A 15,547-nucleotide genomic window follows, 5' to 3' on the forward strand; every position below is an offset into this window, starting at 1 on the left:
TGTAAATCTGTTCTATTTTGAGCCACTGACAGTCATCATGTACAAGTCAGCATCCCTTAATTAATCACTGAGATGACTTGCACAAAATGAATCTATGGCAAGCTTCAGTTTCAACACTTGCATTTTGAATCTGTCAGCTACTAAATAAGAACCTAGCTTGGAGCAAACACGTGGCAGTTTCACAGAGCCTGGACCTCTTTATTCTTCCCCCAACAGAGCCAACCCGAATCCTGAAGCAGCCAGAATACAAAGAAGTCCAGAGGGGCCGATCTGTGGTGTTTGAGTGCACGGTAAAACATGACCCTTCGCTCATTCCCACGATGACCTGGCTCAAAGATGATGGAGAGCTGCCTGACGATGAGAGGTCAGAGCTTTTTATATCCGGAGATGTCTTCTTTCTTGAAGCCTGCTGTTAAAAAATAAATAAAAATCAGGTCTTTGTCTGGTATTTGTGTACTGTTATGGATATATGCAGGATCTTTTGTGTACTGAATGTTGTAAAAGAAGGAAAAACACAGTTCATAGCGATCTGCTGATTGTTTTTGCAGACTGATCGTGGACTCGGACAGCCTCACCATCACTGATGTTACAGAGGACGACGCAGGAGTGTACACCTGCATCATGAACACCACTCTGGACCACGATTCAGCCACTGCTAAGCTCACCGTTGTAGGTATGTAATGGTGTGCACAGCTACAAAACTGCTCAGTTATAAAACAGACTCACAAATGATTGACACTTAACGTCTCTCTGTCTCAGCTCCTCATAGAAAAGGTAACCTGTCCAATAACTTACCCACCATATTAGCTTTCATCGCTTCCAGGTTAAATGCCGAGAGCAGATTTAGTCAGCGGCACAAATATCCGTGTGCTTCATTCTAAAAAAGCCAGATTATTTTCTTTGTTTTCTTCTGAATGACTGACCTTTAAAACTCCCTATTTCACTCCTGCCCTCCTACCTGACAGAGGCCACAACACCAGCTGTTGTCTACGGTAAACCTGCAGCACACAAGAGCACCCAGATGTGCTCTGCAGACGTGCGCTTGTGTTGTTTGTGAAATGCAGCATGCGTTGACCTGAAAATCACAAAGCATTATTGTGTATGTGTGTGGGCTTTTTTAAATTCATTTTTATTGTTCTACCATTTATTTCTTTTTGTCTCTGAGAGTTTATTTTTTATAAAATCAGATATTTTTTTTATGTTTCGCCAAATATGCATAATGTTTTAATGCTTTAAACCACCGGTGGAAACATTTACTCAAGCCAAAAAAAATTTCTATTCACAGTCGAATGCAAACATCATTTGTAAAGCAGACATCTCCCCGTTGCACCACTTGGGATATTTCCAAATACATGTTGCCCTCATCACTTATTTATTCAAGGCGTGCATTTCACTTTATCACCTAATTCCAAAACATGAGCATCAATTTAACCTCTGTGTGAGCCTGAGACTCGATTTCATGCGGAATGATTATGTAGTGGGATTTTCATATGCATGATGCAATGTCTGCATGTTTATTACAGCCCAGATAACACAATCTAGTAGAAGATGTACAGAAATAAAGGAGAAACTCAAAGGTGTGCTTGGTTAAATCAACAAATTAGCATCTATTATGGTTTCAGTTTCACAGAAACATGGCCGACACGTCCTTCATTTTTTGTTTTTGCTCCATCTTGTTCATAGCATGAGCCCTTCATCTCCTGTAGAATGAAGCCACTATGAATATAATCCCAAGCACACGGGTTGATGCTGCTGCTTGTGCTGTATTTCTCCCAGAGCGACCCGATCCCCCGACAGACCTGGAACTGACAGACCAGAAAAAGAGGAGTGTTCAGCTCACGTGGACCCCTGGGGATGAACATAACAGCCCTGTTCAGAGTATGTTTATGTGTGTGTGTGTTGTTTGGCTCGCTCTCTGTGTGGGTTTTATGTGAATGTACACCTTATTATTGGCCTATATTGCTCTATATGTTTTTGTGCAAACAAAATCTTTAAAATTGGCCACACCCAGTAGTAACCAATAACAAAGTCTAAAATTTGCCTTTTGGCAAAAAAAGAAAAGAAATGAACTTAAAGACTTTTCCAAACTTTACTGGAAAATTTACTTCTCTACTGTCAATTAGTATCCTCAGGGTGATGAAAACCCTCATCATTTTTTGAAAAAGCGGGCTAAATCCGCTATTTTCTTGAATCCTCAAAGTGCTGCCGAAAGTGGATGTTTTTTTGTTAAGCTAGGCTTTTTGAATTAAAGTATCCTAAAAAACCCGAGGGCTTTAATTCCATTTATGGAAATATACTGTCAGACACTATTTAAGGTGTGATGTCTTGTTTTTTAAATACAGAATTTCTGATCCAATATGAAGACTCATTGCACCATCGAGGTCACTGGCATAATCTTACTGAGGTCCCTGGAACCAAGACAACAGCTCACCTTAAACTGTCGCCGCATGTTCACTACACCTTTAGAGTTCTGGCTCTCAACGCGGTGGGCTTCAGCAATCCCAGCCGCCCCTCCAGGATGTACAAGACAGAACCTGCAGGTACAGAATCAGCTGACTGACTGTGTGATTTCTGCTTTTCTTGGTGCAGTTTCCTGTATGAAGTAATTCTCCATATATCCATTTCTTAGCCTAATGCATTAAATAATGCGTTAGGCTAACAGATGCCATATCAAAGCTGTTGTGTATCAAAGTGAAGACATTAAAGTACTGTAAGATTCAGTATGCATACATACACTAAAGTCTGTAAAAGTAAATCAGACCAGATTATAAGCACTATCTAAGAAAGATTTTCCATCCAATAGATGTTAATTGTGTCCTTAATGATATATTTTTCAGGTCCAGATGAAAACCCAACAGGTGTACAGGGATTTGGAACTGAACATAACAATCTTGTAATCTCCTGGAAGGTAATAAGCAGCATAAGGCTGATCCTTTTAATCCTCAGGCATTTATTAAAGTCTTCTCATACTGCAGAGCTTGACTTTGTAATTGTGTGGTCTTATGAGCTTTCTTTATGGGGTTTTTCACTTTATTGTCATTCAGCAAAACTATATTTTCAGCTTCCTATACTATTACATGTTGTCCACGGAAGCTTTCCCATGGAGAATAAGTTACATTAAAGCTTTCTCCTCTGCAGCCACTGACAAACCTCCAGTCTAATGGTCCCGGGCTTCACTACAGAGTGATGTGGAGGCAGAAGAAGGTAGAAAGCGAATGGAATACAGTGACCGTGTCCAACAATTCCAAGTTTGTTGTGTCTGGAACGCCCACGTTTGTTCCATATGAGATTAAGGTTCAGGCTGTAAACGACCACGGACTTGGACCTGACCCTGCTATTGCCCACGGCTACTCAGGAGAGGACTGTGAGTAAGACTGTCTATTTTAAAAAAAAGATTATGCTCAAGAGCCTGCGGGTGATGCAGCTGGTGTGTAACCTATAACATATTCTCAGTATGTTCCTTTTTTCTGTATTTTGCTGTTGTAATGCTGTGTTCCCCATCTACTATACAGTGCCCGTAGCAGCTCCAGAAAATGTGCACGCTGTGGTGCGAAACAGCACCCTGGTAGAGGTGTTCTGGGATCCCGTGCCCTCTCATTTAATACGCGGAAATCTCAAAGGATATAAGGTACCGTATAAGAACCACAGACAATGTAACGTGCACCATTTCCACCAGTTGTACTATATGCGTCATTTAAATCTACACGCTTTCAGGTGTCGTACTGGAGAAAACACCACTACAAGCACAATCCTGATCACATGGAGCAGGACATTCTTGTATTTAGTGGGAATCATACCCAGGGCATGCTGCCTGGCCTACACCCCTTCAGTCTGTACTTGTTCAACGTAAGGGTCTATAATGGAAAAGGAGAGGGCCCCCTGAGTGTAACCCAGCAGTTTAAGACACCCGAGGGAGGTAAGAGATTGGAAGGCACACCCTTCGTGTCTGTGTGTCTTTTTTTTTCTTTCATATGAGAGTAGACTTTGTTAAAAATGACCCAGAGTATAGTTTCAGTCTTCATTATCATAACTGGAACAGGAACAGGTAGCAAATTAGCACCACTTGAATGACAGCTTTGTTTTATCTATGTAAAACAATGTCACATAACTGGTTAGCAAATAGAAAATGATGACTTTCCATCTGTAACTGATCTATGCTCTAAATCATACAATCAGAAGTCTGGCTATTTAAGTTATTAATTTATTCACGATTCTCTGCAGTTTATTTTAATCTGTATATATACAAACATTTGCTCAGTGTTTTTTGCACTGGAGGCTCACCTATTACTGCCATCCAGTCTAATTGTAATGACACAAAGCAATTTTTGTAAGTAGGAGAAATTTTTCCCTTTAAGTGCTGCACAAGCTTTATTGTACACTGAAGGTCAAATATCAGAATGAAATATAAATAAGCAAGGCGCATTGTTTGACTGGAGGCAGACTTTGAGTATTAACACTGGGCATTCTGCATATAGTAAAACCCAGAAATCCTCAATGAACTCCGCCTCACACACACACACACACACACTGTCTCTTCAGCTATTTATTTAAAACATTCTATCTTTAGCTGCTTTTTAATTAACTTGTGCAAGGTTTCGTTATTTATGTCTTTTTGCAGTGCCGGGGTCTCCTACTTCGCTGATAGTCACTAACTCGAACCTGGACTCTCTAACCCTTGAATGGAGTCCTCCTCATGACCATAATGGGCACATTACCGGGTATACCCTCAAATATCAGCCAGGTGAGGCTTTTTTCTTACGTTTTTTGCATCTTTGCCTGGTGAGTGTCATCTTCTTCATGTAGTTTGTAGATTTGTATGTCGATCTTTTTCATGTCTTGTGCTGTCATTCTGTTCAGATCATTAGACAGAAATGATAATCAATACGTAGCCTAAGAGCATTTTGGTTTTTGCCTAAATTAAAACAACACAAATAACAAATCAACTTTGGTCATTCCTGCCTTCTATTTCTGAATCCTACACCCCAAATACTTCCATTTCCACCTTTGTCATCACTGACGCTCCATCTACACCTACCTCCTACCCAACTCTCTATTCAACTTACCCCACTGCTTCCCAACTTCCACCCCCACCCCATTATTCTTCTCGCCCATCCCTCACCTCTGTAGTAAATAACTCCAATGAACTGGGCCCAGTGGAGGAGCTGGCCTTGGCTGCCAATGAGACCTCTGTCACTTTGCCCAACCTCAAGTACAGCACACGCTACAAGTTTTATTTGAATGCGAAAACAGGCGCTGGAGCAGGTGCAGCCATTTCTCAGGAAGCTGTCATCATCAGGGAGGAAGGTAAGTCATCAAATACAAGAAAAATATGAGAAAAAAGCTCTAACTAGATTTCATGTTTCTCCCACTGGAGATGTGGATAAATATTAGATTAATATATATGTTCTGTTCTGTATTTGTTGAGGTAAGAGCATGAAAGCGTGTAAATAATTTACAGAGCATGTGCCTGGTTTGTATTATTGCCCATCAGAACATTTTCCAGTACATATTATTTACCAGATTTGTTTATTTATCTTGCTTTTAGAATTCAGTAAATGTCTGGTAAATATTTGCTTAAATTGCTTTTAGCCTTTTAAAAATTTCTGATAATTTTGGCGATCTAAGGATAGCCCCTCCCAAAACACAGCCTCAGAGACCTCTCTGGTGAAGTGGATAAGCAAACCTGAGTCCTGGTGTGCTGCAGCAGAACTGTGCAACACGTTTAGCTTGTGTGAAGCTTGCACTGCTTTGCTGTGTATGCTTTGCCAGTTTGAATTGTTTGGTGTCAAACATTCCTCTAATTCTGTTGTGTAGCTTGAAGCTGCTCATCATTCAGTTACTGCAGACTTTATGGATTAGCTGTCAGAAAATCAGCTGACAACAGCAATTTAGAAAAAAGTTATTTCTTTAAACGAAAATGCCAAATATTCACCGGGTCAGACTTTATGTTTTCGTTTCAGTTTAGACTGAATAATTTGTGGTTTGTGGGAAATTGAAGGTGTCACATTTTTCTGGGGAAAGTTTGAAAATGCTTGTTTTTCACTATCTTTAGAAACCATATCATACAGTTGATCAAATGGGAAGTTGCCACTAGTTGGCGCTCCTTACATCAGATTGGCATTTGTGACTATATTACCTGTACTGCATGGTTTTTCAGGCCTTTTTCTTGTGTATTTTCCAACCATAATCTTATTATCTACAGTGCAGTGAAAAAATGATTCGCCACCTTCCTGATTCATTTGTTTGTTTGTTTTTCAAACAAAGTTTTCAAATCATCAGACAAATGTGAATATTTGACAAAGATAACCCAAGTGCATACAAAATGCAGTTTTTAAATGGCAATTTCATTTATTAAGGGACAAGGTTATCCAGACCTATCTACCCATGTGTGAAAAAGTTATTGCCTCCTAGACCTGATAACTGGCTGTGCCATCTTTAGCAGCAAAAACTGCAATCAAGCATTTGTGATAACTGACAGTGTTTGTGTAGACGTTTTGGCCCACTCTTCTTGAAGAATTGTGTTAATTCAGCCACACTGGAAGGTTTTGAGAGTGATTAGCCTATTTAAGGTCAGGCCAAAGCCTCTCAATATGATTTAAGTCTGAACTTTGACTAGGCCACTCTAAAACCATGGTTGAGCTTTTTTTAGCCATTCAGAGGTTGACTTGCCAGTGTGTTTCCGTTTATTGTCTTGCTGCATAACCCAAGCATGCTTGAGCTTCAGGGCATGAGCTGGTGGCTGGACATTCTCCCTCAGGATTTACTGGTAGAGAGCAGAATTTATGATTCCATCAATTACGGCAAGTCGTCCAGGTCCTGATGCAGGAAAGTAGCCTTAAACCATCACACTACCACCACCATGTTTGAGTGTTGCTATGATGTTCTTTTTATGAAAGTTAGTTTTACACCAGATGTAACGGGATGCAAACCTTTTGGGGTGACTGTACTTTGGGAGGAAGAGCAGGTCATCTACTGATCGGAAGGTTAGTGGTTAAATCCCTGGCTCTCCCAGTCTGCATGCCAAGTATCCTTGGGCAAGATCCAATGCATCCATTGGAGTATGAATGAGTGTGATTGTTAGTTAGTAAGCACTTAAAAGCATAGAAGGAAGTGCTTGTGTGAATGGGTGAATGTGGCATGTTGTATAAAGTGCTTTGAGGGCTCCGGGAGAGTAGAAAAGCGCTATATAAGAGTCATTCCATTTACCATTTACCTGGATGAGTCATCGATGCACTGTTGGAGTAATTTTGATAGGCCGGGCACTCCTGGAAAGGTTCACCAGTGTTCCAGATTTTCTCCATTTGTGGTTCATTCTCAAAGCCTTAGAAATGTCTTTGTAACCCTTAAGCTGAGCATACACTGTGCAATTTTTTTAGTCGCGTTATTCAGCTTCTGCTCAAACTGCACGATTGACTCGCAGGGGTTAGAAGTTCGTAGGTCATGATGCAGGGTCTCACACTATACGGCCCGATGCTCTGATGCGACCTGAGTGCTCACACTGTGCGTCCATAAAATGAAGGTTATAACAGAAAATCTTTTTTTTTTTTTTTTTTTTTTGCCTGTCCCGTTTGGTTCTTTTGCCATCAGAATTATTGTCTAAAGGCGAAGAAAGATGCCCAACGGATTTACTTTACCAAATGGACCATCCCAGCCTTGCCGTAATGGTCTATTTGATTCACCTTTTATTGTTTATTTTATTTTTTTTGTATTTTCACTTGCTAGATATGGGACAGTTTGAATGAGGAAAAGAAAAAGGAGAAAGAAAGAGGGGGAAAAAACAGCGGAGAAGAGGGACGGGGATAAAGGGCAAAAAACAAAAACCAACAGAATGAGCAAAAAATACATATATCGATCACCTGGATCACCTGTTGAGAAAGAAAAAAGAAAACAAGCAGAAGAAAACGAGAGCAATAGAATAAACAACATCACGATGATATATGGGAATATAACAGTAAATACTAAATATTAAACATTATTGTGCAGCACGTAAGATCAACAGCGCACAGTGTGCTTTGAGGTAGGAGCCAAAAAGAGTGTAGTTTGTGTGTGTGAGCACCCGTGTGTACACCTGTGAGCATGGACGCGCTTGTTTTTAAAAGGTTCCTTCATGTAATGATCTGGTAGAGGGTGTGGGGAGCCACAGCCCCGTCCTCCAGGGCATGAAGCAAGTATGGAGGAGATCAAAACTCCAGACATCCAGAGGCCCCCAGAACACAAGAGACCAAGGAAGACCAACAGAGGGGCAGCCGCGCCACTATCCCAGAAAGAGCTGAGGAAGGTCCCAGATGAGGGGTCACTCAGCAGCCGCGGAGCAGAAGCCAAGGGGGGTTGCAGTGACGTGCCCGTGAGCTCCGCCGGCAGCCAGCTGTGCCAGAGTGACCGAGCCCCAGGCCGAGAGGCCGAGGGCACCCCACCCCCGAAGTGGCCCGAGCGAGCCCCAGGCTCCAGGCCCCGATAAGCAGCCACCAAGGAGATAACAGAAAATCTGTCGCTCGCTCTCGGTTGTTGTGGTTGTGATAATTTTGTGAGGCCACATCGAAAAGGCTCGGATGAGCTTGCCAAAGTTCTACAGGTTGTGCCTCCATCGCTTGTGTCCAGATCACACGCTGCACTGCCGTGTTGCTCCGGCTGTTCACTTTCATTTCTGTGTTTGCGCGTGCGCAGTGTGCGAGGCTGCAGTGATACCCTCACGACGGCCGACAGGATTTCAAACAGGTTTGATTTTCTTACGATCAAACGATTGATGATCGGGAGCTGGTCGTGAGGTGTTAATCGCTTCTCGTTACCCCATGTATACTACACGATGCACGACACACGATGAAGGCGAAACTCGGGCCGATCACCAAAACGGTCACACGACTGAAAAATCGACTCAAAATGGGCCAAAAATCGCACAGTGTATGCCCAGCATTACCAGACTGATAGATGTCAGTGACTTTGTTTCACAACTGTTTTCCACAGCTGTTTCTTTAGATCATGGCATGATGTGTTGCTTTTTGAGTTCTTCTGGCCTACTTCACTGTGTCACACAGGTTCCATTTAAATGATTTCTTGATTCAACAGGTCTGGCAGTAATCAGTACTGGGTGTGGCTCAGCTTGATTATGTGGTTAATCACAGTTCATTCATGACTTAACAAGAGAACGGTAATTGCTTTTTCACATAGGGAAGTTTTTGATAGCTTTCTTCCCTTAATAAATGAAATCATCATTTTAAAACTGCATTTTGTATTTACTCAGGTTATCTTTGTCTAATACTAAAATTTGCAGCCACATAAATGTCTAAAAAAAAAAAGACACAGTTTGGGGATGTGGGTGGTTGTCTTCTCATAATGATCCCTGTCCGGTTGTTTCTCTTTGTCCTGTTTCTCTCTGCAGGCTCTGATATCACAGGTTGACATAAATGTGGTGTTTCTAGACAAATGATTGCTTTACACATACAGCTATAGCTGCAAAACCCACCATAAGCATGCGCTCCTCATCTCTGAGCAGCTTCCCTTCGCCTCTGTCCAATTCTGTGGCCAACCAGAATGCTTGGCTGAGGAGTTCAAAGCAGGGAAAGTTCAAAGCTGCACAGATAAAGACGCTCTGTGACATGTACTTTTTTAATGCCATGTGATAAAACTAGATGAGTCTTTTCAAAGTGCTCAGCTGCTCTTCATCTTTTTTTTTCTTCCTTTTTTTTCGCTGTGCCTTTGGTGATTTTGACCCCCTTCTTACTTCTTCCTCAGTGGCCGCTGGTGATGCTTTCCTGCTGCATGCCAGGGGCTTCGCATGGCATGCCAATGAACTTTGTGTTCTCTGTATAATGACTTTAGCATCTGTGGTGTCTCTGCGTGTCTCTGTGTGACTCACATGTGTGTGGTTCCATCTTTACCCCTCTTCATATTGTTTACAGGAAGCACCCAATCCCTTCATCCTATTGCACGGTCATCTCCACATGGTCCACCCCACAAGGGTACAGATTCTGCTGTGATATTAGTAACCTCAGTGTCTGTTGATTAGTGATGATTAGTTATTTTTGTCCTCTGTTTTTGTTGGCATAGTTAAAGCAGTGAGAAACTAGATTTGGTGAAGCTTAGTGCACTTAATGTTAACTGTAGCAAAAGCAAAACATTTGATTGACAGTTATTGGATTGTCCTTTGACCAACAGACTCATGTTGATGGTTGTGTTTTCTCTTGTGTGCTCAGCAAGTCCTTTTGGAAACATTAGCTCCATGATCGGGGAAGACTGGGCCCTGATCAGTTGGGAGTACTGGGGCCCGGAGAAAAACTTTAGTGCACAATACAGACTAAATGACAGTAAGCAAAGAAACGCCAACATTTTTCTCAGTTTCATGCACAGGTGACAAGAGACTCCTACTTCATTATTGGCTTATGCAGGTGAATAGAAATATTGGCAGTCATGCTGATGCTGGCTCTGGCCAGTGCAGACCCGGATGTGATAAACAACGCTTTCTGTGATTGGATTGCTAATTACCCAGTGCTGTTAATGCGTGCAGTTCCCTTGGCAATCTGGCTGGAACGTATGTAGACAAACGTCCAAAAAGGCAGCACAAACATTTCCTGTTATGCCAGCTGAATTTGACTGAAGTACTCTCCATTGTTTTTATCCACCTGCAGAGAGGATGAACAGCACTGTAGTATGGCTCTCTCACACCTACCATTTTAATAGATTCACTTAGGGAAGATCACAATAATAGATCATAATCTTGCAAAATTTTGCTATCAGAAGCCTAATTATTGTGGTCATCAGTCACAACACATCTCATATTCAGCTCATTACCATTTGTGTACCTGCAGTGGCCCTAAAAGCTCAGCGCAAAAGAGGATCACCACCAGTTTGATAACGTATACGGCATTTTTGTCTGCAACTATGCCGGCAGTTCTGTGAGAATGTACTTTTACTTGCTTAGGCTACTACATGATTTTTAACTAAATGCTAAATGTCAGTATCACATCATGTTCACTATGGCAATGCAAGGTAGTCAAAAACAATTTGTGAACATTTCAAAGTTTTGATGTAGAGGCGAAAGTAGATGAAAAGTCAAATGATAACAGGAGATGGCTTCCCCTCTCTACTGCTCCTTCTATCAGAGGGCTTTTCCTTTTAAAAGGGTTTTTTTCCTTCCCACTGTCGCCAAGTGCTCATAGAGTCATCTGATTGATGGGATTCGCTCTTTTATTGTATGGTCTTTACCTTACAATATAAAATGCCTGAGGCAACTGTTCTGGTATTAACCTTTTGTGAAAGTGCCATATGTATCAATAAAATCACCTTTTTAATGGGAGAATATGACTTTTAGTGTAAAGCTAGAAAAGCACTTTTTTAATGTATTTCAGTTACGTTTACCACTATGTACGACCTTTCATGGCAATGGAACAAGAACAGAATATATACTTGTTTTTTATGTCAACCTAATCCAAAAGTAGCAAGTTTTAAAAATGAGAAAGCCCATTACAGCTTAGTTTTTTTTAAATTCAGCACACATGTTATCAAAATGGTGAAATGATTTTTCTCACTTTGCATCTTTTCTGAAGTTGCAGTGCATTGAGCTTTCGGGGACACAATAATAATTCATTCATAGACTTAATGGATTTTTTAGAACTCCATGAATATTAACGATTGCCTGCAGCATAATGCCATACCAGTAGATGCTCTTTTCAGACAATTAGTTCCCATAATGTCATGATCTCCATGGCCTTTTTGAAGTTGTGTTCGCTCCTTCAAACATACTTCTCTTGATGAACATAACTTCTGCAGGTGAAAGTGAAGAGGACTGGAATACAGAGTTTGTGAATGGCTCTCAGAACATAACGCTGAAAGGCTTAAAGGGGGGCCTTTGCTATAGGGTCCGTTTGGTGGCTTTGGGTCACCACGACCAAGAATTCCACCACTCCAAGGAGCTATTGGTTACTCTCCCAGGTGAGGCACTTCCTGGATGGTCGCCTCCACCTCGGTGTGGCTGAGCCTGGCCTTACACTTTGTCGTGTGTCGCGTATGGAGTAGTTTGTGCTTTTGTATATTTATACAGAATCGAGCATGGATTTAACAGATGTGATGTGGTTGTTCTATATGCCAGACGTGTACTGTAGTGATGTGGACAGAAAATACAGCATGATTTTCTGGTTAATGCGTAATGAATGTCAGTCTCGCACTGTTGGGCTAGAAGTGGATATTCTAATATAGAATTTCAGTCTGTTTTTAGTATTATATTTGACTTAATATCACCCGTGTTAACATAGGTTGTGTGTCACTGTCCGTGTGTGCGTGTGTGTCTGTAATTGTGTGTACATGTTACTTCTTTGATTGTGTACTACTACTAATTTGGGCTCAAGTCACGGGTAGGATAATGTTAGGAACTGTCTAACTCATCTAACGTTAAAGTCTTTGTCAATAATAATATGCAATCTCGATTCACTCGTCACCTGAAAATTCATCATATCAGACAGGCTATCTGCTCAAACGCTGACTTGATCTTCCATGTTTGTTTTAGCACATATTGTGGATAATTTTTGCTGTTTTCCCTCGACACTGGGGATGAGATGTTAAAATAGTGTAAATGTTAAGTCTTTCTCCCCTTCTCTGGACAGCTGTGGCAAGCAGACAGGTGGACATCGCCACTCAGGGATGGTTCATTGGCCTCATGTGTGCAATTGCTCTGCTCATCCTGATCCTTCTCATTATCTGCTTCATCCAGAGAAATAAAGGAGGGAAGTACCCTGGTGAGTAATAGCACAATCACCACAAAAAAAGACTGTTGTTTCTATAATAACAACTTTATTCGAGCAGAAAACGCACAGTTACAAACTGCTACATAGTTGGGGATCAAACCATTCATTAAAGAAGTATACATCTCACATTAATGGAGAATGGGTTTTTTTATTGACAGGGTTTATTCACTGTTGTCAGATTCACACGTTAATCAGTTTGAATGAACCCGTAAATTACAGTCAGGTTTTGTGAGTCTAATTATAAAGAGTGAAAACCATACCTTATTTCTATTTGGCCCATTTCCCCTTCAATTCATCTCTCCTAGTGTTCCTGGTGTTTTAGATGCGGAAGTCCTGTTCTGACCATTTGCACGTAACCACAAACTTGGATTGAAAACATGAATTTCTGTGTCACAGTGATGTTGCTCTCTTGTTGAGAGCAGGGACTACACTGAGGTTTCTGAGTGAAAGACTGCACAGTGTCCACAGCCCAAAGGTAGGGCATCAGATCAGGAGCGCAACCGGGAGCATGCCTGTCATTTGTATTTGGCTCTTATATAGGGGTCAGATGGGTGGAGTAGTTTAGGCATCAATTCACTCCCAAGTGTCAGACTGTCAACACATATTTCTTGTGCAACATCTTAGAGAACATTCAGACGTGAACTGTGGAGTATGCAAGCAAGGTCTTTTGTCCATATCAATTCAATCATCAATTCAGTCAATTCCCTCAAAATTTTAAATTAAAATGTGTTGGTCAGAACAGACTTTCCAGTGAAAGAACAAAAAAAAGCATCTGGACTGGGAGAAACGGTCTACAGGTACACAAAGAGCTGAGCTCAAAGTTGAGGTGGGCCAAATTTAAGTTCGGGTATGGTTTTTGAATTTCATAGGTGAAGTTGAACAACTGTCTTCGTCATATCTCTTAAGAAACGTGTTGTTTCTCACAATTCTTTAAAAGCCAGTTTGTCTAAATTGCTTCCTGTATCTCACCAGTCAAAGAGAAGGAGGATGCCCACACAGACCCTGAGTTCCAGCCCATGAAAGATGACGACTGTACTTTTGTGGAATACAGGTGAGAGAAAGTGCCCCAGCCTTTGGAGTCCCCACAGCAGATTGTACCCATCAACCACTTGCCCCGTGTTCCCACTTTCTTTCCTAAATCTACACTCTGTGCTGGAGCTCTGCACTCCCTCCTACTTCTCAACCCTTACAACTAATAAAAAAAAAAAATCATCCAGAATCACCATTAACTAAATTCAAAACAACAAGAGGAAGTAACCCAGTCTGATCTTCTACCACCGTGAAGTACAAGATTTTTTTCTGGGTTCTGGGACACCCTGGATGCTGTTTGTGTTGGACTTTATGTGTGCTTGATATGTGTGCAGGATTCTTCAGGTTCAGGGGATTCGTGGTTTAGGGTGTTTTAACATTACAAATAAGACTGTCAGGAATAAACAGTATAAGCTTCTTTCATTTGCAACACATCCTGAACTGACCCCAAGCTTTGAATTCCATTCAACTAATAAGCTAATCATATACATTGTATGTATAGTATATATATGTATATATATATATATATATATATATATATATATATATATATATATATATATATATATATATATATATATATATATATATATATATATATATATATATATATATATATATATATATATATATATATATATATATATATATATATATATATATATATATATATATATATATATATATATATATATATATATATATATATATATATATATATATATATATATATATGTTAGTATTAACACTTTGCCTAGTGTATTGCTACTTACAGTACATGACCCTGATAGGATTGAAAATCTCTGAAACGTCAGTCCTGTTAACTGTTACTTCAGTTATCCAGCTATGCTTGTCAGCATCCTTTTCTAGGCTGCCTCTTCAATCACATGCAGAATACAGAACAATGAAGCACTTTACTTCTGTAAAACTAGCATTTTTGAATATTCTTTTTTTTATAAGTGAATTTCTAAGATGGTCTTGCTTTTATATTTTATATTCCTTTTTGTATTATGTATACATGAATCTGTTCTATGGATTTTATGTGAGACAGAAGATGTGTGATAAATACATATCATTAATTATATATAAAAATGTGATATGCATGGTTTTAAGATGTGATATTATGTATGAAATTTTGCTCTAGGCAATAATATGTTGAATGGAAGTATTGTTTATATATATATATATAGATAGATATATATAGATATACAGTATATAGATGCATATGGGTATGTTATGAAATTATCAGCACGCTTGAGGGAAGCAATCAACACTGAGAGGACAGAGCTGGTTAATGCTATTTACAACAGGCCAATAGCCATTCTTTAGTAGAAATCATTTATGATTGGTGTTATTCTAGATTTTATTTTTCTGGGAAAAGATCAACAGAATAGTAGTCTGTCTCGCACTACTGCCCAATCCTCCAGCTTATCTAAAGCTCTCCAGTCAAGACTTACATTTCTAAAAACAGGTTACTTTAACTTTAAAGAGCTTCTTAAAATAGCTGGCTACTATAGTTTACAAGGAATAGTATCTCAAAGACTGTATTTTTTGGGTTGCCTATTTTCACTAGCCAGTTTGTTGTGCTTGTAAGTATACACTGAATCGGGATAGAATATGTGGGAATCAGCTTAATAACAGAGTTCATGTTCCTCATAATTAAGGAGCTTTTTGCCCATTGTAACAATGTGGTTCACGAATGAGTTGTTATTGGTTTTTAGACAGCACTGGAAGTGTTTGGCACAGATAAATATGCTACACAGAGAAGTGTTGATATATTTTTA

The 15,547-nt window shown here is 40.1% G+C and overlaps 1 protein-coding gene across 16 annotated transcripts in view; it reads left to right on the forward strand.

Moving 5' to 3' along the window:
• Positions 1 to 15,547, forward strand: part of LOC116332652 (neuronal cell adhesion molecule-like) — a 74,318-nt gene that overhangs the window by 57,248 nt on the left and 1,523 nt on the right. For 7 of the 16 annotated variants that reach the window (XM_031755677.2, XM_039614617.1, XM_039614614.1 and 4 more), the window contains 16 exons: positions 217 to 364; positions 549 to 673; positions 966 to 992; positions 1,777 to 1,878; positions 2,343 to 2,540; positions 2,838 to 2,908; positions 3,139 to 3,364; positions 3,513 to 3,628; positions 3,715 to 3,916; positions 4,619 to 4,741; positions 5,128 to 5,304; positions 9,897 to 9,956; positions 10,191 to 10,301; positions 11,764 to 11,925; positions 12,594 to 12,725; positions 13,707 to 13,785. In XM_031755677.2, the coding sequence (XP_031611537.1) occupies positions 217 to 364; positions 549 to 673; positions 966 to 992; positions 1,777 to 1,878; positions 2,343 to 2,540; positions 2,838 to 2,908; positions 3,139 to 3,364; positions 3,513 to 3,628; positions 3,715 to 3,916; positions 4,619 to 4,741; positions 5,128 to 5,304; positions 9,897 to 9,956; positions 10,191 to 10,301; positions 11,764 to 11,925; positions 12,594 to 12,725; positions 13,707 to 13,785 (2,059 nt within the window). The remainder of the gene's footprint in view (positions 1 to 216; positions 365 to 548; positions 674 to 965; positions 993 to 1,776; positions 1,879 to 2,342; positions 2,541 to 2,837; positions 2,909 to 3,138; positions 3,365 to 3,512; positions 3,629 to 3,714; positions 3,917 to 4,618; positions 4,742 to 5,127; positions 5,305 to 9,896; positions 9,957 to 10,190; positions 10,302 to 11,763; positions 11,926 to 12,593; positions 12,726 to 13,706; positions 13,786 to 15,547) is intronic. The other 9 variants (XM_039614615.1, XM_039614616.1, XM_039614619.1 and 6 more) reach the window with 5 other exon arrangements.

The sequence above is a fragment of the Oreochromis aureus genome, linkage group 7 (genome assembly GCF_013358895.1).
Source record: "Oreochromis aureus strain Israel breed Guangdong linkage group 7, ZZ_aureus, whole genome shotgun sequence".
NCBI classification, from domain to species: Eukaryota; Metazoa; Chordata; class Actinopteri; order Cichliformes; family Cichlidae; genus Oreochromis; species Oreochromis aureus.